Source organism: Cupressus sempervirens, chromosome 2 (genome assembly GCF_028749045.1).
Source record: "Cupressus sempervirens isolate cs-2001-9-10 chromosome 2, ASM2874904v1, whole genome shotgun sequence".
NCBI classification, from domain to species: Eukaryota; Viridiplantae; Streptophyta; class Pinopsida; order Cupressales; family Cupressaceae; genus Cupressus; species Cupressus sempervirens.
In genome coordinates, this window is record NC_143119.1 from 479,364,396 (window position 1) to 479,390,301 (window position 25,906).

The window sequence follows — 25,906 nt, forward strand, 5'->3', positions numbered from 1 at the left end:
CATTTACTTTTGCCCAAGCCTTGTCGAATGCATGCTTCTTTGGTAGTTCCTTGTTGGATAAGCACATATAATGCCCAAAGAAGGCATCTTACACCCTCCTGTAGTGCATGTGGCTGGACCTCAAGGTGAGCTGATCAAAATACTCCCATACTGATACTGTCATGTGGTCATCCTTTGTAGATAGGCCTGAGAATGAAAATAAATAAAATATTAAAAACTTTGTATGTGGGACCGATCGATTTAATATATCTCGGAGTCCATTCCTATTTTTATTTTTTCATAGGTATTTGTCGTGTCTTGTTGGCACATTGTTTCTCCCTCAGGAGTTTTCCTCTAACGGGGTATATATGTCAATCGTGTTAGCTTGTTGTAGGATGCATCTTGAGTTAATTTTATGATACTGCAAATTCCAATCGGAGGTTTGCCATGTTCACCATTTCGGAAGTGAAAGATCTTCCCTATTTGGCTTATGCAGTTTTGTTAGGATTATAGCTATCTTTATCTGCAAATATACTTTCATGTTTTGGTGACGAATTGCATACTTCTCTATATTTTGCGTACCTATCTGTGCTTGGCAAGTATACTGTGAGTGTTTGGGTCACTCAGTTAATTCATACCTATTCGGCATCGTTGGCCTCCAAGTACATCAGTCCATTGTTTGAAGCAACACCTTCCAACTCTTCCCCATTACCTACATGGTATGATGTATGACCTCCCTTTCAATTCCAACGTACAACCTCCCACACAGTCTATCATACAACCTCCAATACAGTCCGTACAAATCCCTACTCCACCGTACGACATTGTCCTATTGTATGAATTGACTGTACAACATTCCCCTCCTATCTCTTCATACGACATACTCTTGACCGAATGTCCTTGTATTGCCACTGTACGAACTATTTTGTCTCTGCTATTAGCCAGTATTCCCCGTCGTTGTACACCTATACTCCTTAGAGAAAATTTTCTGTGTGAGGGACAAAGACCTCCAGGGCGTACACAGTTATTTGGTGCTGGTCGGGAACATTACAAAGCTCCTTGATTTAATCTACTTCTACATAAAAAGCAATAAAATTTTTGCTGCTATATACAACTTATCGCTTGTGACTTTGCATAAATATAAAACTAATAAAAAACAAAATTGACCTTTTGTTTATGATCTTAGATAATAGAGCATAACCCCTCAAAATCTTCTATCTGACCAACAAATCTCTCAGTTTCTGTACTGTACACATTTTTAGAAAAAATGAAAATCAGCCTAGTTTCCAAGTTGCTCTAGAGCCTAATTGGTGTGCCAGGAGAAGTCCAAAATTCTTAGAATGCACAATTTTAGTAGGGTTTTGCTTTTGGCAATTTGCTCAGTTGGTGTGGACTTTTGTGACACTTCCAGAAATGTTTTTTGACACTTGGGAAGCTCCTCAAGCTTTTTGGAGTAGCGATCTGTTTTTAGTAAGTCACCCAATTAGCTTTTCTCATCATCCTAATTTCTTTGTATCATGTTGGTATGGTCGGAGTTAGATTTTGATGCCATTTTAATGCCTTCTGCAACTCAGGTAAAATAATTTAAATATTCACTTGAGTTTCTGATGTTAAATGTTAAACTGACAAATTAAGTGTAATGTCTCTTTAAAAGGTGTTGAAGTAGTCTCAAAAGTTGACGCCCAGGGCATGGGGGGCCCTTTTGCCAAGTCAAATTTGTTTTACTTTTCAAAAGGTCACTTTCTAGAATCCTTTCCAAAGCTTTCACACCCAAATATTTGAGCCAGAGGCAAAGGACATTTTACTGTAAGAATCTTAAAGGTGTATTGGATATAAGTTTCTTTCTAGCAAGTAGCGGCTTACAAGAGAATACATGCTCTAAAAGCTTTGCCAATGGGAAAAAAGGCTTGAAATAATTAAAGACGTGGTAATTTATTACATCCATTGCCACCTCTGCCTCTTAAACTAACAAATACTTAGAAGTTTTTGCTAAGTGGGCCTCCTAGTGTGTGATTATTATCAATAGACACAAAATTTATTATCATGGCCAGGAACTCATTTCAAGATGGCTTAAAATCATGCACTTGTTAAATTCCACAAAATCAAAATTCTAATTAAAATGCATATGAAAGCCTTAAATTCTTAACATTGTTATGCGCTTGTAAAAACTTTTGAAATTGATTAGAAGTGATTGTTTTGATTTCAGGTGTGCTGAAGCTGGAGTACGGTATCTTAACTCCAAAGTGGAGAAGATTACAGAAACAAGTGAAAGCAATAGTCTCATCTCTTGTGAAAATGGAATAATGATTCCTTGCAGGTGAGCTTTAGGCCTTATATTGTTTCACCTTTTTCTAAATTAAGCTTTTGTAGGTATTACCATCTTTCCAATTGTATCATTTATAAACAGGATTGTAGCTGTTGCATCGGGGGCTGCTTCTGGAAGGTTTTTACAATATGAGCTAGATGGTCCGCCAGTTGGTGTTCAAACTGCCTACGGTATGGAAGTTGAGGTAGGTTAATTGATCAAGAGTTTACGAGTAAAATGCCTTTGTAATGTCCCTTGTGTACCAATTTGGAATATTGGAATGATGTTATCAAAACTTTAATTCGCAAGAGACTTCTTCCCAAAAATCTTCAAATATACGAATTTAATTCTCTCAAATCTATGAGATATTTTTCTTATGGGACAATTCTTATAAAGATAATATTGTCTATTTAACTTAAACCATCTTAATTTGGGCATTAATATGTTTAGGAAATGTATGTGTAGTGGAATGTTGATATCTATAATGGGCCTGATTATTCTGACATGTAATGAACACAATATATGTGTAGTATTTCTATTCTAATGTGGTTATTTGTTGCCCTTAATGTCTTAGCATTGATTGCTAATAACATTCCTTTGATGTATGTTGTTGTCACTAATTATGAACCACTGCAATTTCTGATATTACTTCTCCAGAAATGATTAGAGGTTTAATGTATGAAATGTATGTTGTTGGAAAACAACCCAAGTGTGATGCTGCTGTTTACAGTATCGTATAATCTACTAATTTATATCCTCTTATTTCTCTGTGATAATTGTGCAACGTCAGTATGCTGGTCTTTGATTAAGATTATTATTTCTTTCCCATATTCACTCCTTATTAGTTTTGTGTTCTATCTTCCTCTATTTGCCTTGACCTCTGCATTCACATCTAGCTATCTGCTGTAGTACTGGTAATGGTGATGATCTGGTTTTTTTTGGAAATCATTAGGGGTATATCTTGATGCTTGTGTGCTGCTAGATCCTTCCCTTCAAATATTCATTGCAATGCTAGAAAGATAATATTCTAAGATATTCGTGTGTGATTCTCCAAATGATAACCATTATTCATACCCTGGTATATTGAGGGATAAGCTCTTTGATTAAGCTCTGCAATTATATAATTCCATATTTATACTAATAAGTTAATAACTGATAATGTTTCTGAATGCATAGATCGCATCGACCAATGGCATGGAATCACCTAGGATCTGCATACAAGATATTTGTTGTATATCCTCTATCACTCGATACCTACTATCGTGTGGCCCTAAACATTTGTTCACTGTACGTCTATACTGCCTTAATACCTTGCTTCTACCCGCTTGTAATCTGTTCATTGCTTCTGCATTCTCTGTACTGAGTTTGTGCTGAATGGTGTTATAGATGTAAATACAAGTAGGGAGGGCGTGCATTTGAATGTCTTTCTTCTTGTGGGTTGATAGTTCTTTTGGTAATTTGTTGCGACACGTTTGATAGCCGTATCTGGGGTCCTTAGAATGTTTTCTGTGATTGTCCTTCCCTCTCTTGGATTCGTTAAATAAGTACTCATTATATATATATATATATATATATATATATATATATATATATATATATATATATATATATATATATATATATATCTGGTTTGAGTTTCGCATTATTGCAGTGCTGACTGTATAAGTTCTACAGCTCTCTTGTGAATGATAATTGACTGAGTGTTTTGTGAATTTGGCCGGCTTGGGATTCTCCTTATCATTCTCTTACTTTGTCTGCAACTCTTCTTAACATTTTCCATTCTGCACTAACAACATCATCTCTCCTTTATTGCGACTGAAGATATTAGTTGGGTTATTATGCTTTCATCTTCATTGATCGTCCAATCCTCTGGGTTCTGCCTTTACTATTCACTGTCAAAAATGGAGATTGTAGTTCCCCAATGTCCTCCATTTCTCTTCTATTTTCCCCCGCCTTACTTTCCTAATTATTTATTTATTTCTCTGCCTGCCTTCATATTCTCCGTAGCTTATCCTCTTTTATACTTGTGTTGAATGGAAGAGGTACGACCTTTCAAAGGTTTCCATCCATTGAATTGTATGTTAACTATATGATTATTCATATTTATCATTTAGATATAAATTATTATATATCATTATCGATATATTTCATAATATATTTATATTGTAGATTTCCAAATTAATGATATTTATGATATTTGAAATATTATGTAATGTGTTATATATTATTTATATAATATATTATTTCATTATAATATTACTTTAGTCTTTTATTTATTATAAATATTATTGATTTTATTTGTAGTTATATATTTTCTTATTATTTAATCATTTAATTTTATATATAATTCTTATAATTGTTAAATTCAATCTTGGAAATGGGGACATTACAGCCTTGATATATGAATGGTGATTTATCAAAAGTTTGGCTGTGCATGAAATCGTACACTTTAATTTATCATCAGAGTGAATAGAAGGATAAGTAGAAATTTTATTCTTGTTCAATTGCATCTGTTAAAATGTGACTGCTGCAAATGTGACTGACTGAATGTATGTAAATTAGATTCAATATTTACAAATACTGAATAACTAAGTATAATCTGAGAATTCCAAATAAGGCAGCGCAATATCTAAGTAAATTAGATTGTCTCTTGGATTTAATCCATATAAGTATTCATACTAAGAGCCACATAATGAGTGCACTTGACTGTCCATTATGTGTCTCTTGGTGAAGAGGCACGTAGTCACATAATTAACACTCCAATAGACCCGTTCCTAATCAGGCATGTTTATTATCGCAACCTCCGATTTACATAGGATGATGGATCATAAACTTAATCCAATCCATGATCGATATTTTGCAAGGAAGTATTGCACAATCTCCAAGAGAGGTATAATCTGAATGTACAGATTTGCATACTCAGTTTGACATAATAGTTTCAGATAATCAGAAAGATAGTCGACTGTGATATTAGTGGCAAGATATACGTGTGTACAGTTGCCATAATTAGTATCTGACCGACACTGTCATATCTCAACAGTTCCTCTTAGCTAGGGAAGATAACTAAGGATGAACTAATTTAGATATCACCTAACTCATGATATCAAGGAGTATACAAAACATCAAGTCACGTGACATTCGTATATCCTAGTTATGGTATGTGCACTAAAATCACATCACATGATGTCTACCATAACCTATCATGTGTCCACGGGTATTGCATCGCATAATATCCACCATTTTTATCTCATTAAGAACGTATTGATACACAACCGATATTAAGTCAGCATATGATATCTATCAATAAGTTCAAGAGATATTAAGACATTTCCCTGAATATCAAGTCAACATGATATTCGTCATGATAGTAAACATTGTAAAGTCATCACCTTACAATGTTGAATACAAGTGTACATTATCAGAAAAATCATCTCCTTTCAATTTTTTACACAGGAGGCCCATGAAGTCATGGAGTCACACATATGACAATAAAGTATTTTAAACAAAGTTACCACGGATTCTCTCACATGGTGTTCTCATGGCATCACACACATGAACCATATTAGAGGGTAGATCCATTCTAGCTCAATCCATAAGGTGAAAACAATAACTTTCACCTCAAACTTCTCTCTCAAAGGAAAGAATACGCAAGGGTATAAATAATAGCTCATCAGCTAAGGCTTCATTCTCCAACATATCAAGCTTGTCCGAAAAGTACACAAAACTTATCTCTAGCATGAGGCTTGGTGAGAGGGTTAGTTGTTTGTTCTTCAATGTTAATGTACCTCAACCAAAAGTTAAAGAAACCATCTTGTCATGGTCTACTCCCTCAGAATCAATATCATTGGATACCAACAACGTAGATCCTTAAGCTAATCCCTCTGTCACGGAAGCATGTCCTATTCATATACTCCAATCATGGAAAATATCTTGTTCCAAGGGACTCATCATTAGGCACATGATGTATTATTTTAATAAGAGCAACTTCCCATACACACTTGTACTTGTCTGATTCCATTGTAGCATGAGTGAATGCAATAAAATGTGGATTTCTCCCCAGATATGGCTACATCAGGCATTCGTGCTAATTTGGCTTCTTTCTGAAGCTCCAAGTACATTCGTCAACCTCCCCATCTCCTCATCCAAGGTGTCTTCTAATGTAATGCTATTTCCTCTTCGAAAATGTTTCAGCCATTAACTTAGTCCATGACTATAAGCATTTAAGTATCTATTTATCCTCGAAGATCAATTGAATCAGTTCATCTAGCTACTCCCTCTAATGTACCATTCTTTTCCTGCAAGACCATCCTCAGAGACAAAGGAAAAGAATAAGGTAAAATTAGTTGTTATAGTATGTCGTCGGTAGAAATTGTGCATCGGCCGACAGGTCCCTTCGGTAAAAGTCTTGTTATGTAGCCGACAGGAAAACAGTTTGTAACGGGTATAATGTACTTAGCCGACGGATACCTTCGGGAAGGTTCGTTGGAAAGTATTTATAACCCCTTCGGGAAGCATTGTATTCATCTGATCATTATCTGATCATTATCATAGGAAGAAAAACATAATGTACTGTTGGCATATGCGAATAATAATAGAAGTTCTGCTATTTGCTGTTCAGTGTTCGTATCGATTTTCAGTGTGCGTTGCTTAATTAATCCATACGGTAAACATAGTACATCTAGAAATACAATTTAGAGAGGAACTACAGAGAGTAGATAAATGTAATAATCAAGGATAATAAATACTTATCTGCACATCAACATCCTTGATACAAGTTGTTCCAATGAATGTCAGAAAGTGCCTGCATATAAGCATTTGTCAAACAATGGGAACGGAACATTGGTTATTATTCCCTCTACAATGGAAATTCCCACTTTTATACTGTTGAACAACTTTTGCACCTCGTCAAATATGGCAAACTTATTTCTGTTTTAATGGATCTCAGAACCTTAGTTTTTTTTGCATTATGGGAGGACGGAATAGAAGCAATCAAGCTGAGCTTTCAGCTCTTCAACCTGCAACCATATGACGAAGGACTTTGTCCTCCACTCTTGCCAAGTCTCCATAGCAGGTGTATAGTTTCCAGCTTTCTTCTCTAGCTTAAATTGTATTTTGACAAAGGATGCTGCTGCAGCTTGTGCCTTCAACAATTAATTTTTCTCTGTGTTGCTGGAATAATAATCAGTACTACCTTGAACAATTTGTTATCTTCCTTTTAACACCCACAACTAATGGTGCCCCACCTCATGTGATTCATCTCATCCATGAGTTGCATCTGCATAATTGGAGATGAGGATATCAATATGAATCGCCTTACATATGATTGGTGCACATAATAGTTTTCTTGTGTTGTGTGATCATTAACATACTCATCCATATTCCAATTGCTCATTTGATCAGTCACCTTATTTATCTTTGTTGGCATATATATATATATATATATATATATATATATATATATAAAGTACACCTGTAGTGGTTTGCTGGTTCGTACAGACCCCGGCGTGATTTCCACTTGCAATATCCTGTTTACTATTTCCTCCATCCGTTTGATGGCCTTCTGGTTTGCTGCATTCCATTATGTTTTCTCATATATCTTTTTGTTGGGGCTGAGTCTCTGTTTACAGTGCACAGTAATACAAATAGATACCTAATAACTACGACTTTCAACATCAACATCACTGCTATTCACCACTTAATCCATAAGCAAATCTGGGCATATATGAACCTGTGTTGGCCTGCAGATGTGGCGTTTGTATTTACTAAAGAAACATATATTTGACATTGACTGTTTAGCAAGGAATGATGTATATGATCCTACAAATATGTGTTCTTCCCATACTCCAAACTGTATTGACTATGGGTTCCACTTATCGCCAAAACCTTGCCGTGGGAAGAGTCTGAAATCTGTTATGGCCTCCATTCAAACTCCATAGAACAGCTCAACCATTAATAAATCAGATATATATATATATCACCATGCCATGAAACTCCACAATTGATGATGGGATTTCCTGTAACACATCAAGCATTTATGAAATATTATTATTTCCTCCACATTTATTCTTTTCATTCACTCTCACTTTTTCTAACCCTGATTATTCCTCACAGGATTTGCTTTGATACCATGTTGAAATGCGACAGCTGCAAATGTGACTGACTGAATGTATGTAGAGTAGATTCAATATTAACAAATACTGAATATCAAAGTATAATTTGAGAATTCCAAATAAGGCAGAGCATTTATTAATTTCAATGCATTCTCTTGGATTCAATTAATATAAGTATTCTGTAATGTTTGAACCCCGGGGAAGAAAAAACTTAATCAGTTTCTAATTCCGTGCCTGTCAATTCACTGGAGGGTGTGGTACGGTATTGTATTTTTATGGTCGTACACAGCAAGAGTCTTGGCTGTACGATGTAACTAGGCTACCCGTACATTGACAAGGGTGAGGTCATATAGGAGCAGATTGTTGGTCGTACAGTGTCTAGGTGTACGGTGGGAAGAGATGTCTTAGGGGCCGTATGGTATGATGGCTGTACAGTGGGAGAGGGAGGCCGTACAGTCAAGGATGGACAGTTGTATGTTGGTAGGACAGTCTGTACGGTTGTTTGGAGGGGGTGTTGTGGTCCGTATGGTGGATACAAGGGATTGTGGGAAGCCATACAAGGAGGCCGTAAGGGAATAGAGAGGGTCGTACGATTAATACACAGGAGGAGGATGAATACAGAATTTGCAAACAATAGAGTGGAAGGTGAAATGGAAGGAGAGAAAACACAGAACACTTTGTGAAATACCTTAGTCATCCAACGCAAGAGAATTTGATAATAATGATTTCATCAATTCGCAAGATAATAGTACTTCGATTTTCTAGATCCGAGTGAAGTGCTACAAGCAACAGAATAGGGTGAGGGTTGAATCCCACCTAAACTGGAAGAGCCAAATAGGGAAGATCTTTCACTTCCGAAATGGCAAACAATAGAGAATCCCAACTGGAATTCGCAGTACAAAGAAATAATCCAAATTGCATACTTAAAGACTACTTCTAAGTTGTGCTTAAATACTTGGCGGGGAAAACTTTCCGCGGGTGTACAAAGATAGCCGACGGCGACATAAACTACAGAAACAAAATAAGAATGGGTCCGAGAAACAAAAAAATCAATTGGCCCATTACAATAGTGTAACATCTCTTTCCGGATATTTTACTAAAACCTGTGAAATAAATTTGCAAATTTAAATCCGAACAGTAAAACCAGTATTTGATATAAATTTCAGAATGTTAATCGAGTTGTAACCCGCAGATTTGCATACAAGGAAACTCAGAAAACTTCGTTTTATTCCTCCAATATTCAAAAAGTACATGTAAAGACCCGGAATTAACACAAATAACCACTAAATGCGTTGTTGTATTATACAACAGCAATACAATAACAAATGCACAGAAACCAATCCTAAATATAGATTCAACAGTCAGATGGGAACGATACGATAAGAACCTGTAAACGTGAATGAAACACCTGAAGTGATGTTCCTCGAGACAATGGGTTTGCGTCCATTGTTTGCTAGCACGAGGGGCTACGTCCTCCAACTAGCTGAAAGCTGAAGCTTTCTGAGACTCTCACAAGAGAGGAAACTGAACTGAATAATAAACCAAGCATATCAAGAAAGAACTTCTTTCCTCTTTTAACACAATCCTGAGACTTTTCGGCTCCCCTCTGCCCTTCATCCTATTCCTTGACTCTTCAACTTCTCTCTGATAAATCGTCTTATTCCTCCTCGTCCTCTTGTGACCACATGGAATATTAATTTGATCTTTAATAATAAAACTCTAGCTTACATAGTCAAATTTAAAATGGTAAATTCGTTTCTTCTTAATAATTCTGATGTCCCCAAAAAAGGGACATTACAAATCTCCCCTCCGTGAGATTGCTTGCCCTCAAGCAATATTTACTAGGATCCCATATAAATCTGTAGTTAATCTAGTAGCCCAAACTGACAACAAACCCGACCAAACTGTGAAGCACGGTACCACTTTGCAAAACACCTGTCAACTGAATTCCTGGAGCCCATATTACTCTTTGAAGAAATATCGCACTTGTAAATTGGTCAACATTGATCATCACCATAATCAACCTCAAACTGAATAGAACCATAATAAAATCCCCGTCCAATCATAGATTCAATCTCCCAACACCTGTGTTAGTGAAATAGGATCAACTATTCTGTAACTTGTAATAGCACTTGTGGATATTTTGTGTGTTTTTCAAGTTACTATATGAATGAATATAAATGTCAAATAAAGAGGCATGTCTCTTGAAGAGACATGTCTCTTTAACATATTAACTTACATTAGTTATAGTTATAATACAAGTAATATACCCTCAATATATTAGAATTGTTATATAACAATATATATATATATATATATATATATATATATATATCACTCTTCATATAAGTTAATTATTCCATATATAATAGAATTTATCCGATAGAATTATAACATTAACACTCCCTCTTAATGAAGAAGGATAAAACACATAGATATTACACCATAGGTAATATTTCAAAAAATAACACTTATAGGAAATCTTTGATCAGAAGAATTCTAGAATATGATATCATGTAAGTATTGGCCTGTCAGAATATCAACATATGATATTCACCAATTACTATTTGATATCATATTTGGTAATATGAGCATTGGCCTATCAATCAAATGATATTCAACAAATATTCTGAGTAATGGCCTATTAGAACATCAACTAAATGATATCCACCAAGTATTCAATGTAGTAATGGCCTATCCGAATATCAAGGCAAGATATACACCAAGTACCGAAAATATATCTATACAAGCAACTTGTAGATAATCAAATTAATGATATCAACCGCCTAGTTGTTGATTTATAAGATAAAGCCTTTACATGAAACAATTTCGCAAAAATGAATCATGCTACAACTTATTGTAAGGACGTCACTTTACAACAACTTCTCCTAATACAAGTGATAATCATTTAGAAGTTGTCACTTCTTCATGATGTACACAGGGGACAGGTTCATACATGTATGACATCAAAGGTTCGTATGAAGTCTTCACGAGTACTGTCAAGTGATGTTGTCACAACATTCACCATAAAACATATCAGAGAATAAGATTTCTCCCTCTTAGTTTGATATCAACTATTCTGACGTCTTAGCTCAAGGTTCTCTCCAATGAAGTATCAGACTTCCTCTGAATCTGTTATCATCCTTCTATGCTCTTTGTAGCAAGTCATTTCATGCTTTCGTAGTTCAATGGTTATCCTGATAGCATAAGGCCTTCCAGCCTATATATATGAGACTTTATCCCATGAATCATAGTCCTTTAGCTGTTATAGTTTCTAACTAGTGGAGAATCCATCAATCAAGGTCTACTCCTTCTAAACCAAGATCATCAAAAGTATGATTTAAACATTTATTATTTTATGCTCCCTCTCTTTCTCCAAGGTTGCCTTTAATGAATTGTTAGACTCCCTCTCATAATTTTAATCAAGGATATTTGCTTCAAGAAACTCACATTATCCAACCTAATCATCAGATGATTCGTGAATCCTAAATCATAGCTTTTTTGAAGCTACTATCATAAGATTGAGTCTGCACAATATTTGGTAGCATGCCTAATGTACCAATCTTTTTTTCTTGGATAAACATCCTCAGAGACAAAGGAAAAGATCAAGGCAAATAGCTCTTTATAGTAATTATAGAAATACAAAATAAGAGAGAGACTACAATGAGTAGATACATGCAATACCCGAGGATAATAAATACTTATCTGCAATAATAATATAAGTTGCTGCAATGAAGGTCCATATCCATCAAGTCAAAAAATGCCTCTGTCTAATCATTTGTCAAACAATGAGAATGGAACATTGGTTTATATTCCTCCCACAATGTAAAATTCCCATTCTTACATCGTCAAATAATTTTACATTACATCAATTGTGGCAAAACAACTTGGTTTAAATTCTTGTAATAAAGAGCAGCCCTCCATCTATAGAAGCCCTCTAAAAAAAGAAAACACTAATCTCTCACAACTTCTGATAAATGGGAGGAACTTTTGAACTTTGTCCTCCAAAATGAACTTTGAACTTTTCCATCTCATAATTCCTCATGACCAACTGGACATGGTAAGGAATAAACCACAAATTCTCCAACCAATCATAGTGTTGGAAAACAAGAAATAACATATCTTGTCAATTGTCAAATATCACATTCTCCTTAATGCAACCAATGTCATTCTCCACCATTAAGAGTGTATATTTATCAATGTTGCCACCAATAGAAGGAAACATGCTCCCTTCAACACATTGAACCAATAGCAGTTACAATTTCAACATATAACAAACTCTAGTTCTACTAAAAATCATCAATAAACTGTCTCGATAGCTTTGGCAATTTTCAACATTAGCCCTGCATTTTAACCACTTGTGAATTCATCCATATTGGAGATTGCAATGATAAGAATAACCAAAATGACATCATCATCACATCGGTATACACAGTTGTAACATCTAGATTTTCCAGGTCTAAATTAACATCTAACATATGCATAGAATACAGTTATAACTTCGATTTCATAAGAAGGCAATTACATCATTCATGTTCATGTGAAGAAGATTTACCGTTAAAGTCAGTTAAACAAAAAATTTCTTAACTAAATACTTGAAATACTTTTTAATGAAATTACTTCAGAAATTGAAATCACGTACCTCAGAAAAATTGAGACTGAAAATCATCTAAGTATGCTTCTGCAACCACCCGGGTTAGTCCACAAATACATTATAACAATTTCTCAAATCGACTGCTATCTCAAAAAAAATCATTTGATGAATACCACTAAATACCAATATAACTTAAATTAGGGCATCACATATCATCTTAACAATTAGGGCATCAATTACCATAGGTTTATTTGGGGCTTCTGGCACTGCTTTACCACTTAGGGCTTCCGCGACCACGGAATTCAATTAGGGCATCCACGATGACGGATTTCTATCTAGGGTTTCCGCAACGACGGATTCAATTTAGGGCTTCTACGACCACCGATTCAACTAGGGCTTTTGATACCACGGTTTCAGTTAGGGCTTCCAATACCACTGTATCAATTAAGATTCCAGCTGTCACACAATCAATTAGGGTCTCGGATTTCTTTTCCTTCGATTGCTTATCTGTGACAATTTCTCAAGATTAGATAAATACTTATATTCAATATTCATTTATATGAAAGTAAAATGATGATAACAATGAAATACTTCAATTAAATCTTACCTTCTCATAAACAAAAATGATAATACTTGTTTCTGATAAACAATTGAATGCACGACTTCTCTCTCTCTGACGCATATCTGACATCTTGAGAAAGATGAAACATTGTCAGGGGCTTAACCACCCAACCTCGGACCACAATATATATATCCCCACACAATCTCTAACGAGAAAGGCCCTCCCTACCCAGAATAGACAGGGATCATCTTGCCATCCATTGGGCTTCTTGAAAATTAATGACTTGGCAGTAGGAGATCACAATAGTAGGGAAGTGCATGAGTTATTATTTAATTCATAGTAAATGATGAATATTGATATGACATAACTAATATTGAATCTTATTATTACAGATTCCTCTCTTTCACCTTGTCACCCTTCTGCTTGGCTACACAGCCGAGTGAGTCCAGGAGTTAGGAATTCTCAGATTAACTGGTTCTGTCAATTTTACATGCATTTAGCCTTTCACAAACTATGATCTTAAAATTATGTTCTTTAAAGATCTCAAATTGAATATCTAATTATCTCCACCTCTTCATCGTATTGCCTGGTGAGTTTTCTATGGTGTATGGAGTCTTGATAATGTTTTTTAACTGTTATGGTATAAATGAATGTATTACATTTCTAAGCCAGGTATAATTGCTTACAGCTTCCATTGCATCTCTATCTCCTGTATGCATGATTGATTCAATCTTATGAAATAAGAATCATCTATGATTTAAGAACAGTTTTCCAAGAACTTGAAATCTTTTACTGCCCAACATGATTTAGTCTGTGATTATTATTAGTGCCAATACGTTGGTTTTTCTTTACATTTCTTTAGCTCAACAAGCATCATTGTTGAATTGGTGTCCTAATTTTCAAAATCTCCATTGCAAGTATATAACAGAAAGTATTTGGTTCTAAACTAAGATGGTTAATATTACATAAACTATCATGTCATGGATTACTTCAAACTGCAAAATGAATCTATTTACTATCCCTTGGAAGAAACAAATATATCATGATATGGGTTCAGTACCTCTATCAACACACTGCTGACGTTATACTAAGAAAGGTAGTAACAAGGAACCAACAGTGTATGAGTTATTACAATTTAAACTAGCGAATAAAGAACATATAACATACTTGGCTATTGGCAGATGTCTTACGTGACCTCCACAATGAATCTTGGATAGAGCATTCTACTCGTGATTTTGGTTTGACCTTCCTACTAAGGTCCCATGGTTGGTGATGTTCTGCAGTAATCTAAACGTTCATGAATAGAGACATGTCGGCTCCAGATCAACTCACAAGAACAGACTTCCCACGCTCTCCTTGGAGGAGCTACCATACCGTGCACAGGGACTGAACACGACCTTCCACAATGACAGAAATATATTAACGCAGGGACTACACCAGGAAACTCCATTGCAATGGCTACCGTTCAAACTAAGTCTTCTCCTCACTAGAAAAAACATAAGCAAAATATGAAAAGACAAATGAAAGAAGTGTTACGGGTTTGCGCACCAAGGTCCCAATTATACAATTGAAGAAACCATTAAAAGAGATGCTTGGCTCTTCAAGTACCTAACAGTTACAAAGAAAACCATTCGAATTTCCCTCAACTCGATTTTTAAAAGGAAAAGAAAGGAGGAAGGAAAGGAAGAAAGAAAATAGGAAGTTTATAAGTTATAATAATTATTAAAATCTAATATGAATAAGCAACCATCACTTAATTGACTATTAAATTATATTGGGGCTAAAATGATTTTATATTTAGATGTATGAAATAAATAATTATTAAAAACAATATAATGAAAGATAAATTAAAAATCCTTTAAGATAAATTTTTAAGATACATTTTATATTTTATCCTAACTATTTTAATTAAATTATTAAATAACTTATACAAGTCCCGCAAATGTATTTTGGCTAGGTCTTTTACCCGTCTGCCCAATGATGGTGATGCCCTGCCTAATTCTTTTCTAACAATGCTTTCACCCCTTCGACATGCTCCTTGCAAGGAATTTCTCCATAATATAATTATAAATTATATAATCATAAATAATCATAATAGTTAACCTTTCACCTTAATTCCATGAATTCGCGATCAACGATCAACTAACATGTCATCTTCACTTGAAATTGTAACGACCAACTATCTTACCATTTCGCCAGATTATATCAAATCAAACTGCCAACTGACTTCATGCGAACCTCAACGGCTATATTTCAAGCGAGGTCAAAAATTGGGATGTAACAACAGTTGTGACATCCATCTTAGAGGCCTCACAATATCTTCATCACAATTATATGCAATAATTATCGCAACAGTTATATGACATAAAAATTGTAGAGAAATACAATACGATCAATATCCTTGTTGAATCAACCCAAATTGTCACATTCACAATTGCGGTCTCATCTACTCAAAGTGAAACAATTGATATCGCTGCATTCATGGTTTCATTTGTAACTCCAAAACGATGCCAAGAATATATGTATTCCTGAATATATCAATCCAAGGTCCTTTTGACCAATTCATGTCTATACAGATTTGTTGGTCATGAAGAGACACTATTTCGTCGCTTTCTACAGTATGGTATTCCCTTCTTTTTTTTGTGATCTTCATGTGTCGACATGGCCCAATACACTTCTCTTTATTTTAGGTCATCATATTCTTAACCTGTTTTTCTAAAATTATATCACACGGAGAATTCCATGTCATAACATATCTGCTTGGGTTGAACTCCAAAAAACTAATGTTGGCCCATGCAATAGACTTTGGTAGCAATACCGTTCCCTCACATTAAGGCATTCTAATGGATTTTGCAACTCCTCTATTTGTTTTCAGATGCACTCTAGATTTCTCATGGTAAGGTATATGAGAATGAAATAATTTATCAAAGTTTCCATACTTCCTCAAGATCTATTTCCCATGGCAACTAGCAAATAATATTTCACAGCAATAGGAGGTAATACGCTAATGTCTTTAGGCGGTCTAATTTTAGGAATATTAATATTTACTCTCAAGATATTTCCAGTTGTTGATTCCCAAACTCCCAAGGCCTGCTAGGTTTCCGTTCATGTTATTCCTGCTGGGTGTCACATTAATAATTGGGAATGTTGTTGAAGCATTAGAATTCAAATTCACTAATTCGACACAAAGAACCCCAGGCGGCAATCGATTCAACCAAGAGATCGGCAATGGCAGAGCATTGGAAATCATGAACTCCTCTACTAAATTTATCTGGAACACTTTCAGCCAGAAATCAGCTTCGAATAGGAAGAAGGTGAGCAAAGTTACTCTAATTGTGGAAAGCACGAGTGGAGTCGCGTATACGATTGGAGACGAAATCCACTTAACTGCAGAGTATGTTGCAGACTACACCAAAGAAGTGAAGGCAGAGATACGAGGAGCTTTGTAGCACGAGATGACACACGTGTACAATGGGATGGCCAAGTGAATGCCTCCAGTGGTCTCATTGAAGGCGTTGCTGATTATGTGAAGCTGATTGCAGGGTTGGCTCCATATCCATGTTGATTCCCAAACTCCCAAGGCCTGCTCATGACATGCATAGGTAATGATCAAGATTTTAGTCATGGCATAAAAAACCTTTGGAATGTCCAAGCATCCAGCGCATATTATCCCAATACTTCCTTTCAGATTACAACATTCACATCTTTCTTTCATTAAAGAAAAGGAATAAGAAACGAACACTGCTCTGATACCATGTTAGTGAAATAGGATCGACTATTCTATAACTTGTAATAGCACTTGTGGATATTTTATGTGTTTTTCAAGTTACTATATGAATGAATATAAATGTGAAATAAAGAGGCATGTCTCTTGAAGAGACATGTCTCTTTAACATATTAACTTACATTAGTTATAGTTATAATACAAGTAATATACCCTCAATATATTATAATTGTTTTATAACAATATATATATATATATATATATATATATATATATATATATATATATATATATATATATATATATATATATATCACTCTTAATATAAGTTAATTATTCCATATATAATATTTGTCATATATTATATATCTCATATATATAATATAACTTATTCGACAGAATTATAACATTAACAATCTGGATCCCAAACTCTATTATGCTGCCTAACTGCTATGATGATATAGAAATATATCCAAGGTCCATGTATAATCCAGAAGAATGTGAAGACCTGACCTAAATGGGTGATGTAAGAAACGAGCTGCTCAAAAGCCGAAATCACCATCCCATAGACATCAAAATCCAAACTGTTGGCATAAACTTGGAGAATTCCCAAGCGCATAGGTGCTATGAATATGAAGGATGCTGAGAATCTAACCGCAAACCTCCCATAAGAACTCCACCAAGAACTGTTCAAAGGCTGATGAAGATAATTCACCCAACTCCTGGATGGGACGAAATTGGAAAATATATCGGGGCTGATCAAATGATAAGCAATAGAAGTTGATTCATCAATCCCATGCTAAGATCTGGATTCACTGCTAGGATCCCAAAGTCTGAAATCAAACTCTTCCTCTTCATGGCAAACAAGAGAAGATTCATCATGTAACACAAAAAGAGGATTGTCAGTTGTCCAATCAACAACAACTTCAAACAAAGGGTTGTCAACAAGCTGAAAGTGTTCTGAAGCTTTGCTACTTAACCATTTGGGGCAGCTATACAAATCATACATCTGCTGAATGCTCTCAAATTCATCAATTACCTCTAAGAAAAACTCCTACCTCTCTTTATCCTCCTACTCTTGAGAGCGATTCGTGATCCTAATCTGATTTTCTGCTTCCTGAAGAGAAAATCGAGCATCATCTAATGCCTCATGAGTATCCTTAAGCTTCCTATTAAGCTCCATAATCTCATTCCTTTCTTTATCCAGCTGACCAACATGAATTTCAACAACCTTAAGAATGTTATCCCAGTCGGAAAGCAAATACAAATAATCTGATTTCATAGTCTCAAGAGTTGTTATGATCACCTGTAAATCAGCAACAAGCCAATATCCTTCCACTCCCTTTTGAACCTTTCTATATAGATCTTCTACCAACTTATGAGTGTTGTCATAACGTACCAGAGAAGTAACAATACTATTTTCATTAACCTTCAACTAACTCTTTAAGGTGTGCATTTCATGATTGTTACTTCAAAGCGGTTTATCGTTTTGTAGGGTCATCACGATATGTTCTTCTAATTTTATGTCATGGGCATCAAAATTAAAAGATTCATCATGCAAAGATTCCAACCAGCAATAATTTTGAGTGCAACCGCCTTCATCCGCCTATTTGTCAACACTCACCTCCATTTCACCAACATAAAAACTTGTACCTCATGTAACATCTTCTATGTGATTGTGAGAAGGCTGCCCATCTCTGGTAGTTGTCTGCTCTTCTGTTTCAAGATCATCCAAATGATAATTCTAGTCTATCGAGATTTCTTCACCCACCCCTGTGTGTTGTTTGTTTGCAAAAAGATCCTAGACCAACTCCAGATACTTTCTTTTTACCATATTAGTCATATTTTGCTGACCTAGATAAAAATCCAAGTAGTTGCTGAATGATAAATTGTTCTGAATTCCAATAGGAAATCCTTTGTACTCTCCATAAATGTCGAGTAAGTCATTTTTTACAACAGAATCTGAATTTCAGACTAATGATTCTTGTGGCTTCATAGTAGCTCTCTTGATAATATCCAATTCCTTTCCTGATTTTGTAATCCAGGCAGTTTGATCTGCTTCTCGAACTTGATAGTAACTACCCAATAGCAATCTAGCAACGCTAAACACTTAATGGTACTATCTGACTGTAACTTCTTTTTTTCCCTTCTACATAGTTATATCATAGGGCCCAGAGTATAGTGATCCACCCTGTTTCCTTTAAATTTTTTGCAATTTCAACTCTGATACATTTTCTCAAACAATTTGCCTGCAAATGTGCAAGTATATATATGCTTTCTAGTTTGATATGGATTTCATTTTTTTTATTTTCAATGGATTGCATAATAACAACAGAGAAAGCACACAAGGTTGCAGGCTTAATACCAATAATGCACACAATAAGAATATGGCAGTCACAATATTACTCCTGACCTGTTAGTTGCACTCAGTCTATACATGATAGCAATCTGAAATCAAAGCTAGACTTAATAACTGAAATCAATGTGCAAATGTCCCAATGATGCTCAAAAATGCATGTATTAGATTGCAATAGAAGCTACAACACTTGCAGATGATAAATAGCCATACCTCAGCTATGAATAGCTATTCAATAGTCTCCACCAAGTATGCACACAGCTAAGAGTTCCCAAATACTATTCACAATGCTTATGCTACAATCTCTTGATGACTGAAGCTAAGCTGCCAACCAGTCTGATGATGTTGTAACTAGATGTATGTATGTATCGTGCCAAGACAAGCAAGTGTTGTGAATATTGCAGAGGTGATATCACCAAGATATAAGCCACAATATCTGATGTATGAGAATGATAGATGCCTTGATGAATGAGCACAATATATGTCCACAACCTCTGATATATGTGCTTGACATTCACAATCTTTGTCACAACCTCCAATGATACTGTGATTGCATGTATGAATATGCAGATGCTTGATCGTAATCCTGAATGGTGGCAGAATATAGGAAAATTGCTAATGTTTGATGTCACCCTAGGAATATAGATTGTTGATGTCACTGGGTTGCTCGATGAACGTTGCTAACTCAGCTGGAGATGATCACTGAGCTCTGTGTATCCAATTTAATACCGCACTCCTTGAGATCCTAGATTTTGCTGTTCGCTAGCCAATTCCCCAAGACAAATTTTTCATAAAGCTTGATTGACGTGACAATCACCTCCGCTATATCTCAGCTCTATTTCGAATGCTCTCCAAACATTGATTTTTCGAATTTCCTCCTTCACGTGTTATATGGAAAATACAAGCTTCTCTACCAAATAGAACGATTCAGAATCCACTCACAATTTCAATAAGTAGCACTCCGACACCTGTCACTTAATTCGAATTGGTAATCGAATCAAATGAGTAACGTCCTTGGCTGGGAACCACATGATTACCTTGGTGTCTGCAACGAATAGTTTGTTTATATTGCCAAGTGTAGAGGCCCACCTATGCCCATCAGGAAAAGAAATAGCAAATAAAAAATTCTACTTAGCGTTATCTGCCTTGGCCGTTATTCGGCATGTAATACACCTGTCACAAAAACTCTACAAGTTATAAAACTCCTTCCTTCGACAATCCTTTTAATGATGGGCGTTACCACACGGATTGGATATGATAGTTCTACTGTTTCAACTAAAGAATTTAATCTCTGAGCACGTCACCTATATCTATGTACAAAGTCTGATCGAAAGATGAATGTGGTCGACACTCAGTTGTTATCCGGAAATGTGACCCATCCAATTATTGAAAAACTAATGTAACTTGCTCAGACGTGTCGTCTTGGCAATTACAACCTTCTATAAATACACATGAAATAAGAAAGGTTTGCCTATATTAAACATTAACAGTTTAATAAACTTCCCCTGAAGAGCATTCTTACGATCCTCATTTCTTCTTTTTTTCCTAGTCAACTTCGTAATTTCTTTGCTCAGAAAATCAGTTCACGACAATTGAAAATATGATTTTGGAGATGCTTCTTGAAGACTAGTCAACTCATAGGGATGTTGAATTAAAATAAGAAGATTTAATATAACATTACCAATATATCGTATACCTTAACTATTCAATCTCTGCGGACATCCATAATATTTCCCATTCCCATTCAGAACATAATGTTTGCCCAAGCCTTAGCAATCCATGATTGAGCGCTCAAAAAATTTATTCATGGCAATTCAAAAAAGTAATGACTGAGTATCGATGCTTGGAGAGCCTTAACTATCTTCTATCCTACACGGGAAATGATTCCACTAACAATCCAGAGCTGTGAGGAGAGATTTATATGAAAATAATATTGCATACTACAAAAGTTTACCATATAGGATTCTTGATACTCTGCTTAAGCTTTACGACATGAACAATGTAATATTCCTTTCTGGATGCATATTATATGCTAACCCTCACTGCAACCTGCGTGAAACCAAAGTATGACTGGCGGAAATGAAATCAATTCTGTAGACCGCAGATGTACTTGCCTCCCTATGTGAGCTCACGTCATCCTCCACGCACATACGTTCTTCCCATGTTGTTGCTTAATACCCTCCAATCTGCACGTATGGGTGGCAAATCCCGTATGTTGAATCTTATGGTGAGGTCGTTAGCAGACCCAACTGCTCTCGTATAAATTCCTGGGGTATTCACGACTTATCACTGTGCTAATGTGCCTTAGCAATCCATGATTGAGTGCTCAAAAAATTTATTCATGGCAATTCAAAAAAGTAATGACTGAGTATCGATGCTTGGAGAGCCTTAACTATCTTCTATCCTGCACGAGAAATGATTCCACTAACAATCCAGAGCTGTGAGGAGAGATTTGTATGAAAATAATATTGCATACTACAAAAGTTTACTGTATAGGATTCTTGATACTCTGTTTAAGCTTTACGACATGAACAATGTAATAATCCTTTCTGGATGCATATAATATGCTAAGCCTCACTGCAACCTGTGTAAAACCAAAGTGTGACTGGCAAAAATGAAGTCGGTTCTGTAGGCCGCGGATGTACCTGCCTCCCTATGTAAGCTCACGCCGTCCTCCACGCACATGCGTTCTTCCTGTGTTGTTGCTTAATACCCTCCAATCTGCAGGTATGGGTGGCAAATCCCATATGTTGAATCTTATGGTGAGGTCATTAGCAGACCCGACTGCTCTCGTATAAATTCTTGGGGTATTCATGACTTATCACTGTGCTAATGTGTAGCAATCAACTGAAACTTCCCTCCTGTCCTGGTGGTATGATACCAACCTTAGCCGGCTCCAGACTGTATCGAACTATTCCTCTTGAGTCAAGTAATCTGAAGAGTTTACTCAACCATTTTCTGACTCATGCGTTCTAAAATTTGAGGGCCAACCGAACTTCAACTGATGAAGAAGAAATCACAAGAAGTTTGGGGTTATGTCCAACTTCTAATTCCCCAAAGTTTTTCGTCCTTGAGCCAACCCAATCACATTCAAGCAACCAGAATTTCTTGATATTGAGTTCATCAAATTTCGTGTCAATTCCTTCTACAATTTAATTGCTGATATAATTTGATAGGTTGGTAGGATGCATGGCTCTGATACCACTGTAATATCCCTTTCCGGATATTTTACTAAAACCTGTGATATATACTTGCAAATTTAAATCCGAACAGTAAAACCAATTTTGATATAAATTCTAGAATGTTAATCGAGTTGTAACCTGTAGATTTACATACAAGGAAACTTAGAAAACTTTGTTTTATTCCTCCAATATTCAGAAAGTACATGTATAAACTAGGAATTAACACAAATAACCACTAAATGCGTTACAGTATTATACAATAACAAATGCACAGAAACCAATCCTAAATACAGATTCAACAGTCGGATGGGAACGATAGGATAAGAACCTATAAGCGTGAATGAAACACCTGAAGTGATGTTCCCTGGGACAATGGGTTTGCGTCCACTGTCTGCTAGCACGAGGGGCTACGTCCTCCAACTAGCTAAAAGCTGAAGCTTTTCGAGACTCTCACAAGAGAGGAAACTGAACTGAATAATAAATCAAGCATATCAACAAAGAACTTCTTTCCTCTTTTAATCCACAATCTTGAGACTTTTCGGCTACCCTCTGACCTTCATCCTATTCCTTGACTCTTCAACTTCTCTTTGATAAATCATCTTATTCCTCCTCGTCCTCTTGTGACCCCATGAAATATTAATTTGACCTTTAATAATAAAACTCTAGCTTACATAGTCAAATTTAAAATGATAAATTCTTTTCTTCTTAATAATTCTAATGTCCCCAAAGAAAGGACATTACAAATAGTTTGATAAATGATTTATTTTATAACAGGAACATCACATATTCATACTAAGAGCCACATATTGAGTGGACTTGACTCTTCATTATGTGTCTCTAGGTCAAGAGGCATGAAGTCACATAATTAACACTCCAATAGACCTATTCCTAATCGGGCATGTTTACTAAATAAACAAGTCTTATGGTGACCTCTGATTGACATAGGATGATGGATCATAAACTCGATCCAATGCATGATCAATATTTTGCAATGAAGTATTGCAAAATCTCCAAGAGAGGTATAATCTAAATGTACAGATTTGCATACTCAGTTTGAAGTAATAGTTTCAAATAATCGCATGTGATATTAATGGTAAGATAAATGCATGCACAGTTGCCATAATCAGTATCTGACCGACACTATCATATCTCAACAGTATCTTTAGGTTGGCTTGTAAAGAGATGTTGTGGTCAACTTGCTAACTATAAATAGAGGAGCATTTCTTTTCTGCAATATTTTTCTATTTGTAGACTACCTTACAAGACAGAAAGTGCTAAGGTAAGACAAAGTTATTCTCATGATTGGTTGGCTTGCAAAGATTTACTAGGCTCCAACAATCTCTCTTTATGGTCAATTGATTTTGCCACCTTTTTCTTCAAAATATTGGCGTTTATGTCGATTTACAAATCTTTTCTTCATGATTCTTCATTCCACTGTTTCATAATATAAGAAAATGGTACATATTGAAAAACTATTAGTGGATTTCAAACTTGGGTCATTTGTATATAATACAACCAAAAAAGAATTGCTCAAAGAAGAAACCTCGAATACATTGAATGTTTTGCCAATCAAGTAAATACCTACAAGCTAAGTCACAAGGTTTGAGTTCAAGTTTGGCAACCATGAAATTTGGATGAAGTTTGATAAGAATAAAAATTCGATATTAAATTCACCTTATATATTAATTTTTTAATGTATAATAGTATAGCCAATGCTTTTTTTTAATTTTCTTCTATTGACTCTTACATATTAAAATAATACTATATTTTATTTATAAATCATTAAACTTTAAAAACAAAATAAAAGCGCCAATTATATTAACTAAAACATACAAAAGAAATACATTAGTTTTTTATTTTAACTTTACAAAACAAAATGAAAAATATTAAAAATAATAAAGCTTTAAATTCGTTGGCACATTAATATAATAATAAATAAATTATATGCTAACTATTAATATTATCATCAAAATTAATAAAGATAAATGTTATAATAATAAATAAACTTAACCTTTCAATATTAAATGTGTCTTAAAAATCTAAAAATGAAATGAAAACCTAATATTCTTTGTGTGGCAATAGAAAAGCTCGATCAGGGAAGAGAAAACTATGTTCACGGCTAGATGGAAGCGATCACGCAGCTGCACCATGCATTACATTCTTTCCCCACTGCATAGACGACAACGATGGCGACAGAAGTCTAGGCGGAGAAGAGATGGCAACAAGGGACAACAACCCGAGCAAAGAATAAACGACAAGAATGGCGACAGAGCCCAGATAGAGAAGCAAGATGGATCTATATTCCTGTGAACTGAGGCCAAACCAAAAAAAAAAATTCTTGCTAGACGAACTCAACCCGAATTTAAATGAATTTTTAAAAAATATTCAAGGTTTGCCGAATTTTGAACCTAAAGCTGAAAATTCGGCAAACCTTGTGACATAGCCTACAAGTTCATATAGCAAATAGTGAAACATTTGAAGGATAGATGAGATCATCAAAATATGTTACTTGTAGAAATACCATTTTATTTGAAGTTTTTTGAGTTAGCGTACAAGTGGATTGTTTTTTAGAAAAGCCTCCCTTGCATGCAATCCCACACCACAAGTGTGAACATTTGGAGCATTTTCAATGCCCAAATTTTCCACACTTGCATTATAAGACAATTAAACTTATATGAGACTTTTTTATGAAATTGGTTATTCTTAATAATAGCAACATCGAACAACTTTATAAATATTAGAGAGTCTTGTGTTATAGAGTCAAAGCCATACAAAGAGCCGCACCCAAAAAATGCCATAAATGAAGGTTTATCAATCACAAATACTATAGCATATGAAAAACACTTAGGCAATATAAAATATTAATCATGAATATTCAAATGTAGACAATATTTAGAGTGTAATCTCTCAAATAGGAAATAGAAGCAAATATTTATTTATAAAACATTCCTTACAAATTTTGTCTTTGGATGAAGACTTCACAAATTTGCAGCTAAACCCAATAGTGGAACCTCTAATAGCTCCATCCTCTAACCAAGAATTTGGGTTTCCATCCAAATCTCTATATTGGAAGTTTTCATCCTTAGATATTCAC

At 35.1% G+C, this 25,906-nt stretch overlaps 1 protein-coding gene across 2 annotated transcripts in view; it reads left to right on the forward strand.

Moving 5' to 3' along the window:
• Positions 1–25,906, forward strand: part of LUT2 (Lycopene beta/epsilon cyclase protein) — a 227,188-nt gene that overhangs the window by 155,995 nt on the left and 45,287 nt on the right. For both annotated transcript variants that reach the window (XM_089814295.1, XM_089814294.1), the window contains exons 5-6: positions 2,186–2,296; positions 2,387–2,489. In XM_089814295.1, the coding sequence (XP_089670421.1) occupies positions 2,186–2,296; positions 2,387–2,489 (214 nt within the window). The remainder of the gene's footprint in view (positions 1–2,185; positions 2,297–2,386; positions 2,490–25,906) is intronic.